At 36.0% G+C, this 18,906-nt stretch overlaps 1 protein-coding gene across 3 annotated transcripts in view; it reads left to right on the top strand.

Annotated features, from left to right (window-relative positions):
- Window positions 1-18,906, top strand: part of GPBP1 (GC-rich promoter binding protein 1) — a 100,076-nt gene that overhangs the window by 63,226 nt on the left and 17,944 nt on the right. For all 3 annotated transcript variants that reach the window (XM_056824882.1, XM_056824881.1, XM_056824883.1), the window contains exons 3-5: window positions 12,719-12,842; window positions 12,997-13,220; window positions 17,882-17,948. In XM_056824882.1, coding sequence (XP_056680860.1) covers window positions 12,719-12,842; window positions 12,997-13,220; window positions 17,882-17,948 — 415 coding nt within the window. The remainder of the gene's footprint in view (window positions 1-12,718; window positions 12,843-12,996; window positions 13,221-17,881; window positions 17,949-18,906) is intronic.

Genomic DNA, 18,906 nt, shown 5'->3' with positions numbered 1-18,906 from the left:
GGATTCTAATGACAAACACAAAGCTTAGAACATTTATGTTTTCTCATGGGGTAGACTTAACTAAAGGTCAGTTTCTCATTAACCCCTGAGGTACTAGACATGCAGTTAAGCTAAGAATGATTATTCATTACACTTATCAACTACATAATCAATCAGACTTCAAAAGATAAAATTAACACAACATTGTTGCCTAGTCTTCAGGGTCAAAGGGTATAATCAACATAACCCAGTTTGAATATTATTCCAGTAATAATTTTTCATTCTCCAATGTTTTACTAAGGTACCCAAGACATATTACCTTGCCTACAGAGTTAACGAAATAATCCAGTGAGGTGGGGTGGAAGGTACCAGCCTTTCCATGAAAGGCAATTAATATACAGTATAGTTTTGTTGGGGGCTTATTCCTTAAGGGGGTCCCATCTATAATCCCTTATCTAAATGGGTACACAGGAGTCCTTAGGTCTGATTTTGTAACTAGAATCTCTTGGCAATATTCTAAGCAGAATTTCTGTATCATAACATATAAGGGTAGAGTTTTCCTGGAGCCAAGTGAGAATAATATTTGTAACAATTCCAATAATAGGAGGTGTTAGTGAGAGAGAAATCACATGGGGGGGGGGTCTGAGTGGGTGATTCCATCCTTCTGGGGGCCACTTTTTTCTATCTCCTGGATCCCACCTGTGACCATGTCGGACAGTGTGGATTTGATGGCTTCTGGCAGAATACCAGCAATTGGGAACAAGAAAAGCTTTGAACCTAAGTTAGTACTTGACCTAAATTTGGCTTGCTCTTCTCTCCTTTTCTTTTTCCTTTCCTCATTTCCTCTAGCTGTCCTAGAACTTTCCCAGTGTCTAGGAGCACCCTTCTACCCTTCTCTTCTTTCCTCCATCCCAGTGGGATCAATCCTACTACCCTTCTCTTCACTTCTTTTCACTTCCTTTTGTTCCACAACCAATCTGGGACTACTAAGGACCCTTGGTTTTTGCCACCCATTCCTTTGCTCTACCTTTAGTACTTTTGTGTCTTTCCATCTATCCTGCAGATGTACTTTCTGCTGTCAGATTTTCTTTTATGCATTACATTTTTCTATCAGTTAAAGTCTGAACTGGAGTATCTCCTTTTTTTCTATACCTAGTACTTGGCAAGTAGTAAATGCTTAATAATGTTTGTTCTATTCATTCATTGATGGAAGTGAGAGACTATGAGGTAGAGATGAGGAGGGAAAATACAGGGAAAATACAGATATGAGGGATGGGATGGCCAATGCAAAGGATGGAGTGTTAAGTGGAAGATTTTGAGGCCAGTTTGTCTGAATCTTAGATTTTTGGGGAAAGTAATATACAGCGAAAACCTTTCTTTATTCCTAGTTGAACATGATTTTTTCCCTTCTCTAATTTTCCCAGAACTTCTTAAGTTTTTGATCAGCCGTTTATATTTGTTGATTCTCCTTGCCCCTTTATCCCAGCTCTGAACCATTTTTATTGCACATAGTAGATACTCAGTATTTAAGTTCAAATGATACAGAAGAGCTAGTTGTGGACCAATGTGTACTGTGCTTTATTAGACCTCACTTTGGTGTTTTGAAATTTAGTAGGTATTTGAAATATGAAAGTTTTTATTGAATGAATGAATGAATTGAAGAGCAAATCAGGAAATGATCACTGGATTTTTAGCCCATCTTTCCTTTCCTGTCCATCCTCCCTATCTGCACTGCTCTCTCCCCCTTTTTTCCTTTTCTTAACTTTCCTTCTTTCTTCTCTTTTTGTCTCTCTCTACAGCTCAGAATTAGTTTCCCAAACTGCTTCCTTTGCAGTTTTTCATTTATCACGTCACCAAATTGTTATCTACTTTGGTGCATCTTGTTTTATTGCCTACTTTCTGCATATCTCTTTTCTCTTTTACCTAGACCCAAACAGATGTTACAGCAGAAAGATGCCATTAATGGTTTATTGATTCCCCCATTCCAACAGAATTAACATTTTTCTGCTCCTGTTTTTTATGTTTGGCATAATGTAGGGCCTAGAAATATTAAGTGAAAATTTCTATTTCCAATGAACTATCTGAAAAAAAAAAATTATAATAGAGTTTTAGCTCCATCGTGTGGTGAAATATTAAACTACGCTTTGGGAGGTAGAATGAGTTTAGAATCATCTTTTCTGTATTTTAGTTTTAGTTAGTTTTTTTTTTTAACTCTTACCTTCTGTCTTAGAACCAATGTGTATTGGTTCTAAGGCAGAAGAGTGGTAAGAGCTAGGCAATGGGGGTCAAGTGACTTGCCCAGGGTCACACAGCTAAGAAGTGTCAGGCCAAATTTGAACCTAGGACCTCCTTTCTCTAGGCCTGGCTCTCAAGCCACTGAGCTACTCAACTACTAACTTTGTTTTGTTTTAAGGAATATTGGGCTGGGATACCCTCAGCAGATGGATGAAAATCCTGTGTGAGAAAAAGCAAGTGGTCCAATATAAGAAAGTTGACAAGATTAAAAGGGGCCAGATTTTGAAGAGATTTACGAGTAAAACAGAAGACTTGATGTTTGATTTGCTAGGCAAGAGAGAATCATTGGGTTTTATTGAGGTGTGGGGGAAAATGATGAGGTCAGATCTAAGTTTTAGGAAAATCACTGGCAGCTGTTTGGGGGATGGATTGGAGTGGAGTGAGATCTGAGGCAGTAAGACTGATGAGAAGGCATGAATCAGAAAATACCTTTTCTGTCAATGGAAATAGCAACTGCCCTTCAACTTCTAAATTCAGAAAGTCTTAAAGTTTAAATGCAGTAACCAGGCAGAATAGAGACTTGAGCTAAGGTTTCCTGACTATCTTCTCTACTAAACTTGTCTAGATACTACAGGTTATTATTATTATTATCATATAAACAAGGAGGACCCAGACTTAGGGAGTTCTAAGTGTTGTTGTAAGTTGTAAGCCCATAGTCAGTACATTATCAAAATCAACAATTTAACCCAGGTCTTTTTGACTTCTAGTTTAGCACTGTTTGGCCTTGGAGTAGTCAGTGTCAAAAAACCAGAGGAATGATGAGGAATAACTTCCACCTTGGATAATTCAGAAATAATTAAGTTTTCCTTTTCCTACCTGCCTTTTTTCTACATCTTTTCCCCTTTTTTCTCCCTCTCCCCTTAATTTTTTCCTTTTTCACTCTTCAATTTCCCCTCATAAAATATTTTCCATAATGAAAAGTGGTTGATATAATAGTGATTTATATATTCTGGCAGATGGCCCAGGCATTTCTGATTAAATAAAGTTTCTCCCATGTCTACTTTGTGAAAATGAATCCAATACTTTTCCTGATTCCTGTCCATATATATGAGTCTTTCTGAGAATATTTAATTGGCATTTGTAATTCAGCCTGAAAAAGGCTTAGGAGAGTTTTGCTGTGGCTCAGTTCTTCATAATTTTCTTATACCACTCAAAAAAAATTGTATGAAACTCAACTACTTTGGTATTTCAGATCCACTGTACATAAAACTTGTTCAATCTCTTCAATTCTGTACAAAGAATTCTCAAACTTTATCTCTAGCCCCAGGACTAAGCTTGTTAGGGTTAAGAGCTAAAAGAATCTGAAAGACCATTTATCTAATTGTACATTTTACAAATGAAGAAGCTGAGACCTAGAGAAAGAAGTTGGCTGGGTCTGACTACAGGACTGATATTCACATCTTATTAAAATTCATGTTCATTCTACTACATCTTAAGGCTTCTTCCAGTTCCAGACTCATATCTCAAACTGTCAGTAGACCATCTCTATCATCTCTAAATTCAGAATGTCCCAAACCAAGTTTATCTTGTCCTTATCTCTTATCTGACTTTTTTATTGGTAGCACTATAATTCATCTAGTGACTTGTGTTTGAAGACTTGATCTTTTACAGTGCCTTGTCTTTTGCCCCTTACTAATGATCAATTATCAAGTTTTCTTGGTGGTACTGAAATTTCTCCTTTTTAGCTCCTCTCTGACCCCACAGAGAATTTCATTTTCAACTACCTTGAATATTTATAGCTTTCTAACTTCCCTATTTTCTTCATTCTTTTCCTTCAATTTTGTAGGCTACTGATAGTTTATTTTCTGAAGCACAGCTTAATCATGTCAGTTAAATATCTAAACTCTTTTAACAGCTCTGTATTTTTACTGAATAGAGTTCAAATTGCAGAGCTTTGTATTCAAGAGTCCTCTATACACCTGTATTGCCCTAACTACTCTTCCAACTGTATCTTATAATGTTTCCTCTAGCTTCTAGCCATACTGTGTTAATCACTGTTCATTCTATTTGTGTGGTATGTTAACACCTCGGAACCTTAGTTCATACAGTTCCTCTGTTCCTAGATGTCTTCCCTCATGTCTTCTGTTGAAATTTCTCCTTTTAGGGCCTCGTTCAAATTCAGCCTGTGAAAATGATGGAAGAGAGGATCCTTAAGGAAGTGGGTTAAGAGGGAATCATACTTAGAGCTCAGTGAGAGAGAGCATAGCATTTTTCAATGCCTTTTTTATACAGGAGAGGTAACTTGAGATCCATAGAGTTTGTGATCTCTCCAAAGCCACAATTTTAGGATTCCAATAAATTAAATCAATTCAAAGCTATGTACAAAAACAAAATAAAAAAATAGTGCATATTGGAGAAGAAAAGAAGTTGGAGTGGGGTTAAATGTTCTATCCTTCTTTTCATTTGCTAATTAAGATTACAAATTATTTGTTGGCCTGTGCTCAATATAGGCATTCTAACACAAGAAACTGGGCTATCTTGTGAAGTTTGTCATTAATGTCTGACATGTATATGACACAATAGATCATCACTCCTAAATGGGATTTGGTGTCAAAAGTTAATTGATCTAGTTCTTAGGATTATTTTGTTCAAATGCCTTTTTTACATTCCCTATATTATAAGGTAGAGAAGAGAAGAAAGCTCTTAGTATTATCTAGCATGATCTCTTGTTATCGTATGGGTTGCTATGCAGAGAAATTCTTACACTTAAAATGGCATAGCAGAAATCATTAGCAGAGGTATATACTGTATTTTCTGAACCAAAAATTTGAATATATCAAACAAAAGACAATCCTTTTATAGAACCTTGTTTTAAAATGCTCCCTTCTTGAATTATGAACAATCCTGAACATGATCACTGTAGGCAGAGTGTGCCTATGTATAGGTAACCTGATCATGGAGTACTTATACCATGTGATTATAACACATTGTCCATATTTTGGTTCATATCTTCCATGTACTGACACTCCTACCTTCTTTGAGATGGAAGGTACCTCAGGGGCAGGAGTCCACCTCCTTATTTTATAGATGAGGAAACTTGAGGTCCACAGAGGTTAAGTGACTTGCCCAAGGTTAGTGTCTGAGGCAAGATTTTAAGCCTTTCGTCTTCCTGACACTGTCAAGTTCTCTTTCTACTTCTTTACTTAGATTTTAGTTAGTTACATTGATGATCTGGCCTCTTAAATCATTGACTTTTTTAGTTGTTAGGGGAAGTCATAAAGTTAATGATAACTGGGTCCACTTCACATTCATGCGGTTGTCCCCTCACTTGGGGACCTTTTATAATCTCTTAAAATGAGGCCACTAGATTGTGCAGTGCATACATAGAGCACTGGGCCAGGAGTCAAAAAGACCTGATTTCAAATCTGGCTTCAGACCTTATTAGCTGTGTGATTGATCAAGTTACTGAATTCTGTCTACCTCAGTTTCCTCAACTATAAAATGAGAGTGATAATAGCACCTACCTACCCCACTGGGTTGTTGGGAGGTTCAAATGAGAGCTGTAAAGCACCTAGCACAGTTGTTGACACATAGTAGATGATTAATGCTTATTCCTTTCTCTTCCCTTCTTTCTGGTGGCTGTATGGCCATCATCTGATGAAAATATGATATAAATAACAATTTTTAAATTTAGAGAAAAGGCTGGGATGATCACTTTGATAAAGAAGTTGTTGAGGATATTTTTAAATATGTAGGGACAGGTTGGATTTAGATATTCTGAGGCTTCCTTCAACTCTAGACTGTATTCTGAAGACATTTTATTTGAATGTAAATTTTATTTTGTTTTATTTAAAATTGTTAATTATGCTATACTTATTTATTTTGAAAATTTATTTTACCATTTTCCCCCTTTTCTTCCTGCCTCCCTTCAGACCCTAATTAAAGTTTGTATTTCATTCATATGCTTGGCTCTCAAAATAGAGAACCAGTGAATATATTTGCATAGGATGACAGACTCACTCCTGACACTCCTACCTTCTTTATATCTACCTTTATATCAAGAAGATTAATTTATTAGGTGTGTGATAAATAGTTGGCAGAGGGGAAACTACTCTTAGACAATTGGGAAGTGTAGTCCAGAGGTCATAAAGGATGTAGGATAACTGGCAAGAGGAGATGGTAGAAGTAGAATTGATGGGACAATTGAGGGAGTCAGATACATTTGGGATATAGGTTTATAGATGTAGATCTAGAAGGGGCCTCAGAGGCTATCTAGTGTCAATGCCTTCATTTTGCAGATGAGAAAAATGAGACCCATAGAAATTAAATGACTTCCCTAATGTCACAAATTATTAATGGTAGATTTGAGTTTTGAATCCAGGTCCTCTGACTTAAGATGCAAGACTTTACTTTTCTCTTTGGTGATTTTTGAGATGCTTAGTAGATATTACGGTAGAGATCTATATAGCACACACTTGGAGATAAGAGAATGAAGCTCTCCAGAGATACTGAGGCTGATTATGTATTTTTAGGAATAATTTTCCCAAGTCATAGTTGAGCTTATTCACCTAGATGAGATTGCCAAGGGATAGAGTGTAGACAGTGATGAGAACCCAGGAGATTTATCCATACTTGTAAACAGAAATAAGCCATCAAAGGAAGAATTTGGTGTGTCCAGTTTAAGGTGTAGGTCAGTGTTGTCAAAAGCTGCAAAAAGGTCATTCAGAATGATTTGCAAAACCTGTAGATTGTCAAATAAGTTTTTATTGACTTTGAAGATTATAGATGCAGTAGAATTGTAAGGAAGGATCTCTTACGGATTTCATCTCAAATATGGAACTCCCTTTGTTAGGAGTTTGGCAGTAGAGTGAAAAAAAAATAAACAGGTGGTAAGGTGAAGGAAACTTTTTTAAGGTTAGGGGAAACTTCATATTTATGATTAAGGGAAATCATTGCACTTTCAGCTTCAGAATGATGCTTTATCCATACCATCCTATTTAAGACAGGAAATCCACTTCTGAAGTGTATATATTTCCCTGTTAAGGGGGGACATGACCAGGAGATGAATTTGAGAGAGAAAATTGGGCAGAATTGTGGGAAAATAAAATTTGCAACCTTTTGAACTGGTCTGGCTATGTGAACTAGTCTGCCAAGGAATAAAATACACAGAATCAGCTTAGCACGAAGCGTTCTCTCATTTAGGAATAATTCCCTACCTCTCAACCAAAGAAAAAAAGCTAGAAATCAACCTATTACAAATACTCTACTTTCCTATATTGGTTCTGGGAAAACTGTCCTGCTGATCAAAGGGATTGGCTATAAAAATGTGTATATTCTTGAGGTTTTTATTCCTCAATTACTACTTGCTTGCAGTTTGTGAGATTTTCCAGCAAAGAGATGAGTGAAGCTCTTTATTAGCCTATCTATTATTTAGTAATTGTCACTAGTTTAGCAGCTTGTAACACTCCCCACAGCTTTGCTTTTCTATTTGTATAAACATGGCTGGCAGCCAAAAGTTGCTGCTGAAGATATTTAATGTAAACACTGCTTTAATTGTGATAATTTTGCCTTAGGCTATATTCATACAATGAACAGGATATTTTAGACAGCTACTCTTTCAGATTATTAATCTTTGTTGATCTTTACTGATTTTGTTGGCTATGGTGAACTTGATTGACTCCCTGTTGGCATCCAAGAGCTTCCTATTAATTTTAAACCCTGGGTAGCATTTTACTTTATTTTTCTTCCCTGAGCATTGACTGTCAGTCACGCTACACATTCTTATATCTACCTTTTTTGTTTTTTGCGTCCACTTATGTTGGATTGTCATTTCATAGCGTTTAGCCTTTTGTGGGTGCGTGAGTGTTTAAAATTTTTTGCTGGTGGAAATTACAGCAAAAATGTTTTATCACGTAAGTCTGTAAAGTTGTATTTTTCATAGTTATCCATGGTCTCCTTTGAAAAGAATTAAAAGTATGTTTGACCTCTCCTGGTTCCTGGTCTCGATATTCTGATTACTTTTTCATTTTTGGGGGAGGGTCAGTTCTACCCAACTAATCTCCCTCCTGTCACCACACACACATCCTTTTATCTCTGTTTTGTTTTCTCATTTTATGTTTTAATAAGTTTTTTAAATAAAAAGTAGTAGAAAAAAAGATGGAAAAATAGGAGAAAGATTATATAGATTGCTTACTGCTCCATTTAGCTTGCCATGCTATGGCCATGAGGGCTACTGGCCACACTACACAGCACCAAACAAAGAATCAAAGAGCGAAATTCACTCTTGCCTCAGTTTATCAAACTTCTCTCTCCACTAACTTCTATATGGCATATCTCAGGAGCCAGCTGTGTCTCTCTATTCTTCTTGCATTGCATTGCCCAGGGTATTGCAGGCAAGATCACCCTGACTCTTGATTATACTGCCACATTTTTCTGGCTGTTGTTCTATCTCACACAGCCTCATTTCTGGGCTGAGTTTAAGCTCAGAATTATGTAGCCTACATACGGACACAGAAATGCAGGGACACAGGCAGGGCAGCATCCCATGGGTGACTCCAGGAGAGGGGTATAAATTCCCTTCACAAAGAAGAAAAAATGATACTCCATATGTACACATATGTACAAAATAATTTCTCAAGAATGAGATTAGTTTTGGGAGAGGATGAGAATCTGGAAATGTCATTATAAGAGGAGGGGGAAGGGAAAGGAATAATAAGTATTTACATAGTCCTGTTATATTCCAGGCACTGTGCCAGACTTTTTACAAATATTATCTCATTTGTTCCTCACAACAACCCTGCCAATTGGTGCTATCTGCATTTTACTATTGAGGGGACTGAGGCAGACAGGCTAGGTGACTTGGCCCAGGGTCACACAAGACCTGGTTTAAAGTTGTCCCATCGAGTTGCCTCTAGTGTAATAAAGCAGCACTTGAGTCGAGTCTGGGGAGGAAGCTACATGGGATTCTAAGAGATGGATTGGAGGAGGGAATGAATTTTGGTTATGGTATGGGAAATTTCATTAAAGAGATAAGAATTCAAATGTCAGCTTTAGGAAATGGTATTTTCATTTTGGCTGAAATGTAGTGTATGGCATTTGTCTGGGAAGGTAGGTAGGAGCTAAATTGTTGAAGGCTTTAAATATCAGACTGAGTAGTTTATATTATACTTTGAGACACTAATCCCTAAGTATGGAAGTGGCATGATCAGATGTGTATTTAGGAGTATTTTCTAGTTGTGTGGAGGTAGAGAAACCAGAAACAGGGAAATCAGGTAAAAAGAAGATGGTGTTGGTAGAACTGGGAGCTTGGATAGAGAAGAATTTTGAAAGGGGAAGCTATGGAGGAGTATGGCAGTTAGGGGGAAATATGAGATTGCAAAGCAGAGTGAGGGCCTGTGTAAGAATAGATTAAAGAGTAGTGGCTTCATTTGCAAGAATCTAGCTTTACTTAGCAGTGTGTGAATAGAACGGAAAACAAACAGTGGGATCAACCTAGAGTTAATGGTTTGGCCAAACTTTAGATAGTACAAAGGGACAAAAGATTCAAGAGTAAATCATAGTTGAATTAATTAAGAATATGTAAATTGAGGCCACCACAGGATTTGATATAGACTGGTGTTGTGGGAAACCACACCCATGTTCCTAGCAGGGTCTCACACCAAGAATGGGAGGCTCAAAATCCAGAAGTATGAAAGAATTTCATTAAAAAAAAGAGATTTTTAAGATAGCATAATAGCCTAGGCCTGTGATGGTGAACCTATGGCACATGTGCCAAAGATAACAAAAGATAACATACAGAGAACTCTGTGGGCACATGGGACTGTCCCCTACAGAGTTGCTCCCTTTCCCCTCTCCACCATACTTCCCCTCCCCTCCACTCTTACTCCCTTCCCTCAGTAGGGTGCTTAGGCCATGCCCTTCCCTTTATCCCAACCCTGTCTGGGACTAAGGGCTGTGAGGGGAAGGGGGGCCTACTCTCCCAACACTCCCTTCTTGGCAGGGCATGGCACAGTTCCTAAAAAGGTTTGCCATCACTGGCTTAGGCTGATGAAATGGCCTAGGGCAGTGATGGTGAACCTTTTAGAGATGGAGTGTTGGATCCCTTCTCCCCTCCAACCCCCCCCCCCCCCATGTGTTCCACCCTGCTCTCTGCCCCCCACCTCACCCTAGACTGGAGAGGGACAAAACATTCCCATTGGGCTGCTGAGCAGGGGGGTGGGTAAAATGAGGAGAGGGGGAAGGGAACAGTTTTGTCTTGAGTTGCCTATGGCTCTTCTATAGAAGGGCTAGTAGAATATCCTTTGAAATGATGGAAGTGGCTTTGGGGCTGCTAGAAGAGCCCTAGGGGTGATGGAATAGCCCAAGGTGTGGATTAGGGGGACTTCTGGACTTCCATTCCAGGGAAGTCTCCACCTTTTCTCAGAATAGTCCAACCTTGGATATTATAGGTGTAGTTTTGGGTCTGACCTGTCCTAAGTGGTTCTTAAGACACCAAAAAGGAGCATGTGTAGGTTTGGGGGATTCCCCTGGACTGCCAGAGCCCTGTCCCATGCCCATGTGGGTTTAGAGGATGTGGGTTTAGAGGATCCCCTACACTCCCATGCTCCATGTTTCCCCCCTATTGTTCTACCTACTATCATTTGTCAGTGTAAAGGGGAGGTCTTGCTACCCTTTTGGAATGCCATCATTAAGGTTGGCAACTTAGGGGGAGGGTATAGTGCAGTACACAACCACTATAGGTAATTAATAATGCCTAACATTCAGAACAGAACAAAGGTAAATATAGAACTGTACAAAGCTGGTGCATAGAACAGAACAGTATAGGACTATTTGGGGTTATTAATAATACAGAGTGGTTAACTGATTAATAATAAAGGTTTTACAGTTTATGCTTGAATAATGTTGAAACTACAGGTTTTGCAACTTACGCATAACTGGTGAGAGTAACCTGCCAATGGTGAAGGAGGGAGGGACCATCTTTGCAGTAAGGGACTAGGATAAAAGAAGGTTGTCTGCTCCCATACTTTGTACTTGCTTGCTGGCTGTAACACTTGTAACTCAGACTTCTTGTGAGTATGAGTACCTATGAACCATTCTTGTGAGGATGAAATAAAAGGGCTTTTGACATACTGAATAATTCGAAATTCTTTTGAGTAGATGATTGTTTTCATCATCATTAAATTTAAGGTTTTTGTGGATGGAAATAAAGTTTTGAGAAGTTTTAGAATGATTGCTGTCTTCAAAAAATCAAATTTAAAAGAAAACGGCTTCGAATTGTCCATTGTTAATGGCAGTTATTACTCATCCTCTGATGTAGTTTGACAGTCTTAAAATTGACAATAAGGAATTTTTAAAAATCTACTCCAAATTCCCTCATTAAAAAATTAACTTAACATTTTGGAGAAACATTGATAGAAAACAGTAAATATTGATGTTTAATACTGTAAAAGTTAAAATTAAATCTCAACAATGATATTATATTTAAAGAGATTTATTAATGGTCATTAGAAATCAAGGAATAAAGAAGATGCCAAATAAAGACCATGTGCATGTGCCCATGGCTGGTTAGCCATTTTTTAGTTAACTCCACTCACCACCATCAATACTTATTCTACATCAGAGAGAGGGAGCCTCCAAAGCCCACACCCTTTATCTTCTGTCTACAGGAAGTACATAATGACAGGAAGTCAGTGGGATATGTAGTTCTTTTTTAGGGTAACAGATTTTCAATCATACATTCCCCCTGAGACTACAATACTAGCCAGAATTACTAATTTTAAAAATACATGGAATACAATAAGTAATAAAATGTTCTAAAAAGTGCTTTCAAAGGCTGAAATATTAGTGGTAATCACTCTTGAAGGATGTGGAAAAATGGGGACACTAGTATGCTGTTGGTAGAGCTATGGATTGATCTAACCATTTTGGAGAACAATTTGAAATTACACCAAAAGAGTATATATACCTTTAGACCCAGCAATACCATTTCTAGGTCTGTTTGTTTTCCAAGGAGATTAAGGAAAAAGGAAAGGAACTTGTATGTTCCAAAATATTTATAACAGCTCTGTTGGCAAAGAACTGGAAATTGAGGGGATGCCCATCAATTGGAGAATTGCTAAACTAATTGTGGTACATATGATAGAGATGGAATACTAAAGTGTCAGAAGAAATGATGAGCAGGCTAATTTAAAAAAAAAAAACTTGTAAAGAACTACATGGAATAATGAACAACTAAATGAGTAGAACCAAGAGAACACTGTATGTAGTTACAGATTTAATACTTGCATAATAACTTTCGAATGTCACTTCCAGGGAATGAACTGAAAAATTAAAATATGGAAGACAAAAATCTACATATCACACATATCATCTTCCAGATAATACTTTCTATGATGTGGGGAGGACAGGGAGGGCTGAGACACTTGCAAATCAGTTTTGTTAATTAAAAAAATTACATGGGGTAAAAGTAGAGTGCTGATTGTATTTATAATCTGTGTTGTTTCAGTCATCATTGAATTTCGAAAAACATTCTGAAAACTTCCAGTGGGCAGAGAATCGTTATGATGTAAATCGTAGACGACACAATTCTTCAGATGGCTTTGATTCTGGTATTGGACGTTCTAATGGAGGTAAAGTTTGTCTAAGGACTTTGTTACAGTTTTTGAATTGCTTAAAATTTATTTTAAACATTTGTTTGAAATAGTATTTTCTTCCACATAGTTTTTTGCTTTGTCTTTGAGCAAAGTCATTCTTGCAACATTTATTTTGTTTTTGCCAATGCAGGAAACTTTGGAAGGAAAGAAAAAAATGGATGGCGTTCACATGGAAGAAATGGTACTGAAAACATAAATCATCGAGGGGGATACCATGGTGGAAGTTCCCGTTCTCGTAGCAGTGCTTTCCACTCTGGAAAAAGCCAAGGACTGCATGAAAACAATGTCCCTGACAATGAAACTGGGAAAAAAGAAGACAAGGAAGAACGCAAACAATTTGAGGCTGAGGATTTTGTAAGTTTCTTGTAATTATAATACAAAAACGAGGTTTCATTGTTTCTTCAAGTGCCATTTTATCCATTATGCAAGCTACTTCATGAGATTTCACCAGTACAGCTCATCTTATACAGGGATCACCCTTTCCATACATAGGTAAGAGGTATTAGTCATTTGACCACTTATTTATTTTTTATTTTTTTATTTTAAAAATCCTTTTTCTTTAGTGTTTTTTTAAAAAAATATGTAGACATCAACTTTTGACTATTGGTCTAACAAATGTTACTAAATTCACTTCAACATAATTGCAACTCCTAGGAAGTTGGCTAGTATTCTTTAATAAAGTCAGTGTATATACATCATTTATAAGAGAACAGAAATATATGGTGGAGGGGTTGGAGAAAGGAGGGAGGGAAATACATGTTTGCTTTTCAATCTTAACTTTAATTCAAATAGTTTCATAATTTATTTGTATCATGAGACTTATATTGGCAAGCGAATTTTGAACTTTCAAAGTATTTGAAGAACAATTTTCAGATTGATTTTAAACTTCTCTTGATTCAGAAATTTTTTGCTGCAGCAAGCATTATTCCCTATTTATTTGAAAACAACAATACCTAGCTTTGCTATAAGAATATTCATTTAAACTGACTTTAAACACAAACATTATTGTCCACCCAAATAAGAGAATGGTCTCTAGCATTTCTATAATAAAGACCAGGAGAAAATGAAAAGGAGATCTGAGCATTTATTTTTGAGTGGAGATTTATTTTAAAAGGAAAGTGAGAAAAAAAAACTTTACCACTAGAGCAGCCAACTTGCCAGCTAACAATGGCATTTACATTTTAAAATACAATGAAACTTTATTCAATAGTGTGATATTATTCTTAGCTCACTGACCATAATATGAAAGCAGGCTGCTCATACTTCTGATCTAGGACTCATTGCTAGCAAAGTTATAACAAGGTTCTCTAAGCATCTTACCATAGTGGGATCCAGGTCAGGACTATTCTGCCATCCAGGGATTTCCTTCAGTGTCTGGAGTTCATACTTGAGGTAGGTAGTGCTTTCTAGTGGTTTCAGAACCATTATGGAGCAAGGAATTTTTTGGGGGGAATAGGAAGTCCCCTAATCTTCCTAGTAGCCACTAATAGTAGTTGATTGCTTTGTATATGAGCTGTTGAATAACTGGAGTGAGTCATGCTCATCCACCTAACTGGCCTTTGATTTCACCCACTGACATGGGAAGGATTTGAACTTATAACTCCTGGTGTCCCATTTGTTTGACATACTATGCTGCAGCGGCAGTTTCTAGGGCTACAGGTTATCAATATAGTTTTCATTAATCTGAGATAGAATTTCACATAGTTGGGGATCAATTAAATACACCATTCATACTATATTTATGCCCTCATTAATTATGTTCTGACAAACTGACTTATGCATAAATGAGTTATCATTAAAATGATGATTAAGTATTTTTATGTCCATAATGCTACATTGGTAATGTAATGAGGAAATGACTGAGGAAACAAAGGTTTGATCTTTTGAGCATAACAATTTATTAGGCAGTGCATGACAGTTGTCTAGCAAATTAGACTAGACTCTTCCTTAGACTTGGGGCTCAACCCCAAATTACAAATAATGACAAACTTTTACATAAGACCAATTAATAAAAGGAAACAATACAAGATTAGGTAACTTCTACTTGGATGAAAGATTTGGTACTTGCCAAGTTGGAAGGGGGAAGTTGAACAGGTTAAAAAAAAAAGCTATAACCAATTGATCAGTGTAGGCTCAATGTTCAGATAAGACATACAGGTTGCTCAAAATGTACAATTATGAGAATACTCCTTATATCAGACTTCGCTTCAAACAATGCAATACAGTTTTCTCCCAATTCCCATAGGTCAGAAGTTGGAATAGACCCATAATTGAATAGAAAGGAAACTAAGGAAACTTCAGAATTGAGTTAAAAGATGGAGTCAGTGTGGTTCACTCAATTTCCACAATTAACCACTTGCTGTCCTAATCCCCTCAGTTCTTTCTATTTCCTCACAATAGTATGAAATGGAATAAATGGCCCCATTTTCTAGTAGTTAATAGTTTTTCCAAACTGTAAATATGAAATGGAATTGATTACAATTGCATTTATAAAAGTTATTTTGCCTTAAAAAATTTTTTTTTATTATGGAGTACACTTGGATTCCTAGTCATTTTAAGCTTTTAATAGTTTTATAGAGAGTATTTCTTATTTAGTTTGTTATGGAAGTTGACTTGTATATTTATTTAAATTTAAGTATTCCTGAAAATAATTTTTAAAATAGCCCTCACATACTTTTGAGTAACAGTTCTAACAAGTTTTCTGATTATTTTTGCCTAGTCTTACCTGGATAACATTAATTCCCAATTATTTTTAGGTTATTCATAGGAAAACCAGTTAATTTCAGACTATCTTTTCCTTACTACTTGCATGCTTTCAGGTTAGCCTTACTGGAAGTTGATGGGGAGGCCAAAAATGCATGACAAAATAAAAATCTGGCACAAAAAAATGTTATATTCAAAAGCTAAATGTCTTGATCTGTGTGTCTGTCTTGAAATTCTAGTTAATGTTTAATCAAGTTAATGTTTTAAATTGTTTTATATTACTGAATTTTTAGATTTTAACTCTGCCAAAGATGCTATAAAAATTAATATAGAAAGTATTATGTGAAGATACTAGTTATCAAGTTATTTTGGTTGTTTTAGGTTTGGTAGGCGATCTGGTCCTTAGAACCTACTTTTCCATTGTTATGTAAGATCAATAAGCCCCAAATTCCAATTGTTTTAAAAGAAAGTAGGCTTAGTTTGCTTTGCATTCATTCAGATTTGGCTGAGGATGGTTTAAATTGTTCTCCTCTTAAAGCATAGCATATGGGTATTTATCCCAGACCTTATTGTGGGATTCTATGATTCATCAAGATCTATACAGAACAAAAATCCCATTATATTAAAATATTGGGAAAATGACATAAGATAGCCCATCTCATACAACCAATGCTTCATTGGTGAGTTTATAATGATTTCTATATAATGAAAAACCGAGTACAAGAAGTGCTTTTTTCCCCCCTGACTTTTATCCACATAATAGTCATTCTCTGTGATGGAAAATCTTTGATTTTGTGCTGTTTTCATTGTAGGTTTGGAGAGCTGGCCTGTAGCTGATGTTGTTTTTTGTCCTGTCATCAAGTAGCAGTTGTGTTTCAACTCCCATCCTTGCCACCTCAAGCATCTTAATCCCTAATTAATTAAAATTGATAGAGCACATTAAAATATGTAGGAATTAGGGGGAAGACACAATTCGTAGGACAATACATTGAGACCTGGAAAAGATCTCAAAGGTTATATAGAAATTACAGCTAGAAGAAATCTTAGCCCTCTCATTTTACAAATGAGGAAATTAAGCCTGAGAGAGGTTAACTTGCGCAATGCTTCATGAGTAGAAGATGACAGAGTTTGATTTGAACACAAGTCCTTTGGCTCCAGAGCCAGCATTCTTGCTAACACAGTGTACATATTACTTCCTGTCCTTTGGGGGTTTGGGGGCAGTTATAATATTTAGACTTTTAACTTTCTAACTAGTTATCAAAAGGTCAACTTCCATATGTAGCTTCTTCAGACAATGAATATAATTTGCAACAGTGTACTCATTAAATAAAATCTATTCTGATGGTCCATGCAATTTTTAATAATAACAATTTTTGCCTTTATTCACTAATAATTTTTTATACTAGTGAGAATAGTAATTTAATACAGAATTGATGCTGCTAATGAAAATGATTAGACTACTTTTATCCACTCATTTAATAATTGTTGATTCCCTAAGAGTAAAGGCACTGTCAAAAACATTAGACTTAAGTCCTTGGTCTCAGTTTAAAATATGAAAGTGAAGGTATATATACATATGCATAAATGGCATAAGGAAGCAAATGATAACTCGTAGTACTTAAGCTGTAATTGGTATGTCAAACTTGTTTAAAAACTACTTGAATTTATATTTATATTTGAAATTCTGGTAATTTAGTGTCAGCATAATGAGGCCAAGACCTGACTTGGGATTTACAAGTTAGTCTAGTTTTTAAGTTTTAATGCTCTCCTATATCCATTCCATACTAAGGATAGGTAAATAATATTTTAAGATTGAGGTATAACAATATTCGGAGAGGTTACTTCTCTCTAAACTTCCTCTTATTCATACTTTTCCCCTGGTTAGGGAAATAAATGTCAAAAGACCTTCTATCCTCTGATCCCAATGAAAGAGCAGAGATATAACATTATCATCTAGGTAGGTGATACTTTCAGATTTCTGTTGATGAAAGAATGGTCAGTTTTGGAAATGACTTCAGAGGATATCTAGTTCTAGTCTCCATTGTTTATAGATGAGGAAACTCAAGTCAAGGGATTTGCCCAAGGCCCCAGTGGTAGTAAACCGTTTTATTTGAGGATGATTCAATTCTAAAGCCAGGGCCTTTATGCTATATTACAATTTACTATGTATAATTGACTTTTGGCAATTTGGAGTTGATTATATCATAGTAATATCAGTAATTTCAAAATTTTTAGTATTTTTCAACTGGATTTTTGCTTATTTAATCTTGAAGTTGAATACTTTTTATTAAATCTATGAAATTTTCTTTCAGCCATCTTTAAATCCTGAATATGAGAGAGAGCCAAATCAGAATAAATCTTTAGCTGCAGGTGTATGGGGTAAGTGTTTTTTGGTCCATATTTGGAATATAAAGTCATATTTATTTTAACTACTTAATAAAATACAACAAATGGGAAGGTAGTTTACAAAATGGTTTTGGAGGGGAGAATGCTAGCAATAATTGGGATCAGGAAAGACTTCATGTAGTAGTTGATTTTTGAAAGACATGAGAGATTCTGAATTTAAATAATGAGAGAATGAACTTCTATGCCTGGAAGAAACCATCAGTACAAAAGCAAGGAGATAGAAATAGAGAACCACAAAGAGAAATGGTTTGGTTCGAAGTTCAGACGTAGGAATATAAGAAGCAAAGAATGATGCTGAAGAGATACAACACCTGAGAAGCAAGAATAACTCCTGGTAAACCTGGAAAGCAGATTGTACCTTAAGCAGAAATAGAGGTTTGGAGAGGAGGAGGCATACTCTTTTTGAAAAAGGCATTATGTCTCTTATTTACTTTCCTCCTTGTTTCAACTCGTTAAAAATACTGGCCAATTCTTTATTGTATCCATTAGCTTGCCTTGTAGCCAGTAAATGTTGGCTTGGTTAAATTTTATTTTTTTTATCATACAGTTTCAGAGACTAAGAATAGAACCCCAAGGCCATAGTAAGTCATAAGTAAATATATATGAAGAAGATGGATATGTTTTATATATATGATTTCTAAAATTATTTCTACTCAACTTAAAGATTAACCAGTATAACTTTTAGGGCCAAGTGGAAGTTGAAGGCTATAGAGAATTTTTCACTCTACAAAACTCAAAAGAATTTGAAAAAATGTCAAAAGTATTCAATGTACAGACTGAAAATGAAACTGTTAAGGGACAGTTTAATGGAAAAGAGTGAAGAAAAGTGAGAGGACACTCAATTTTATCCATGTGTATGTTTGATTCACTTTAGATTAATTTTGGTGAAATTTTATTTGTCACCTGATTTACCAACCAACTTTGGTGCTAT

The sequence above is a fragment of the Monodelphis domestica genome, chromosome 3 (assembly GCF_027887165.1).
Source record: "Monodelphis domestica isolate mMonDom1 chromosome 3, mMonDom1.pri, whole genome shotgun sequence".
NCBI classification, from domain to species: domain Eukaryota; kingdom Metazoa; phylum Chordata; class Mammalia; order Didelphimorphia; family Didelphidae; genus Monodelphis; species Monodelphis domestica.
The sequence above is the reverse complement of the archived record's forward strand: the minus strand, read 5'-3'. Positions and strand labels throughout refer to the sequence as shown.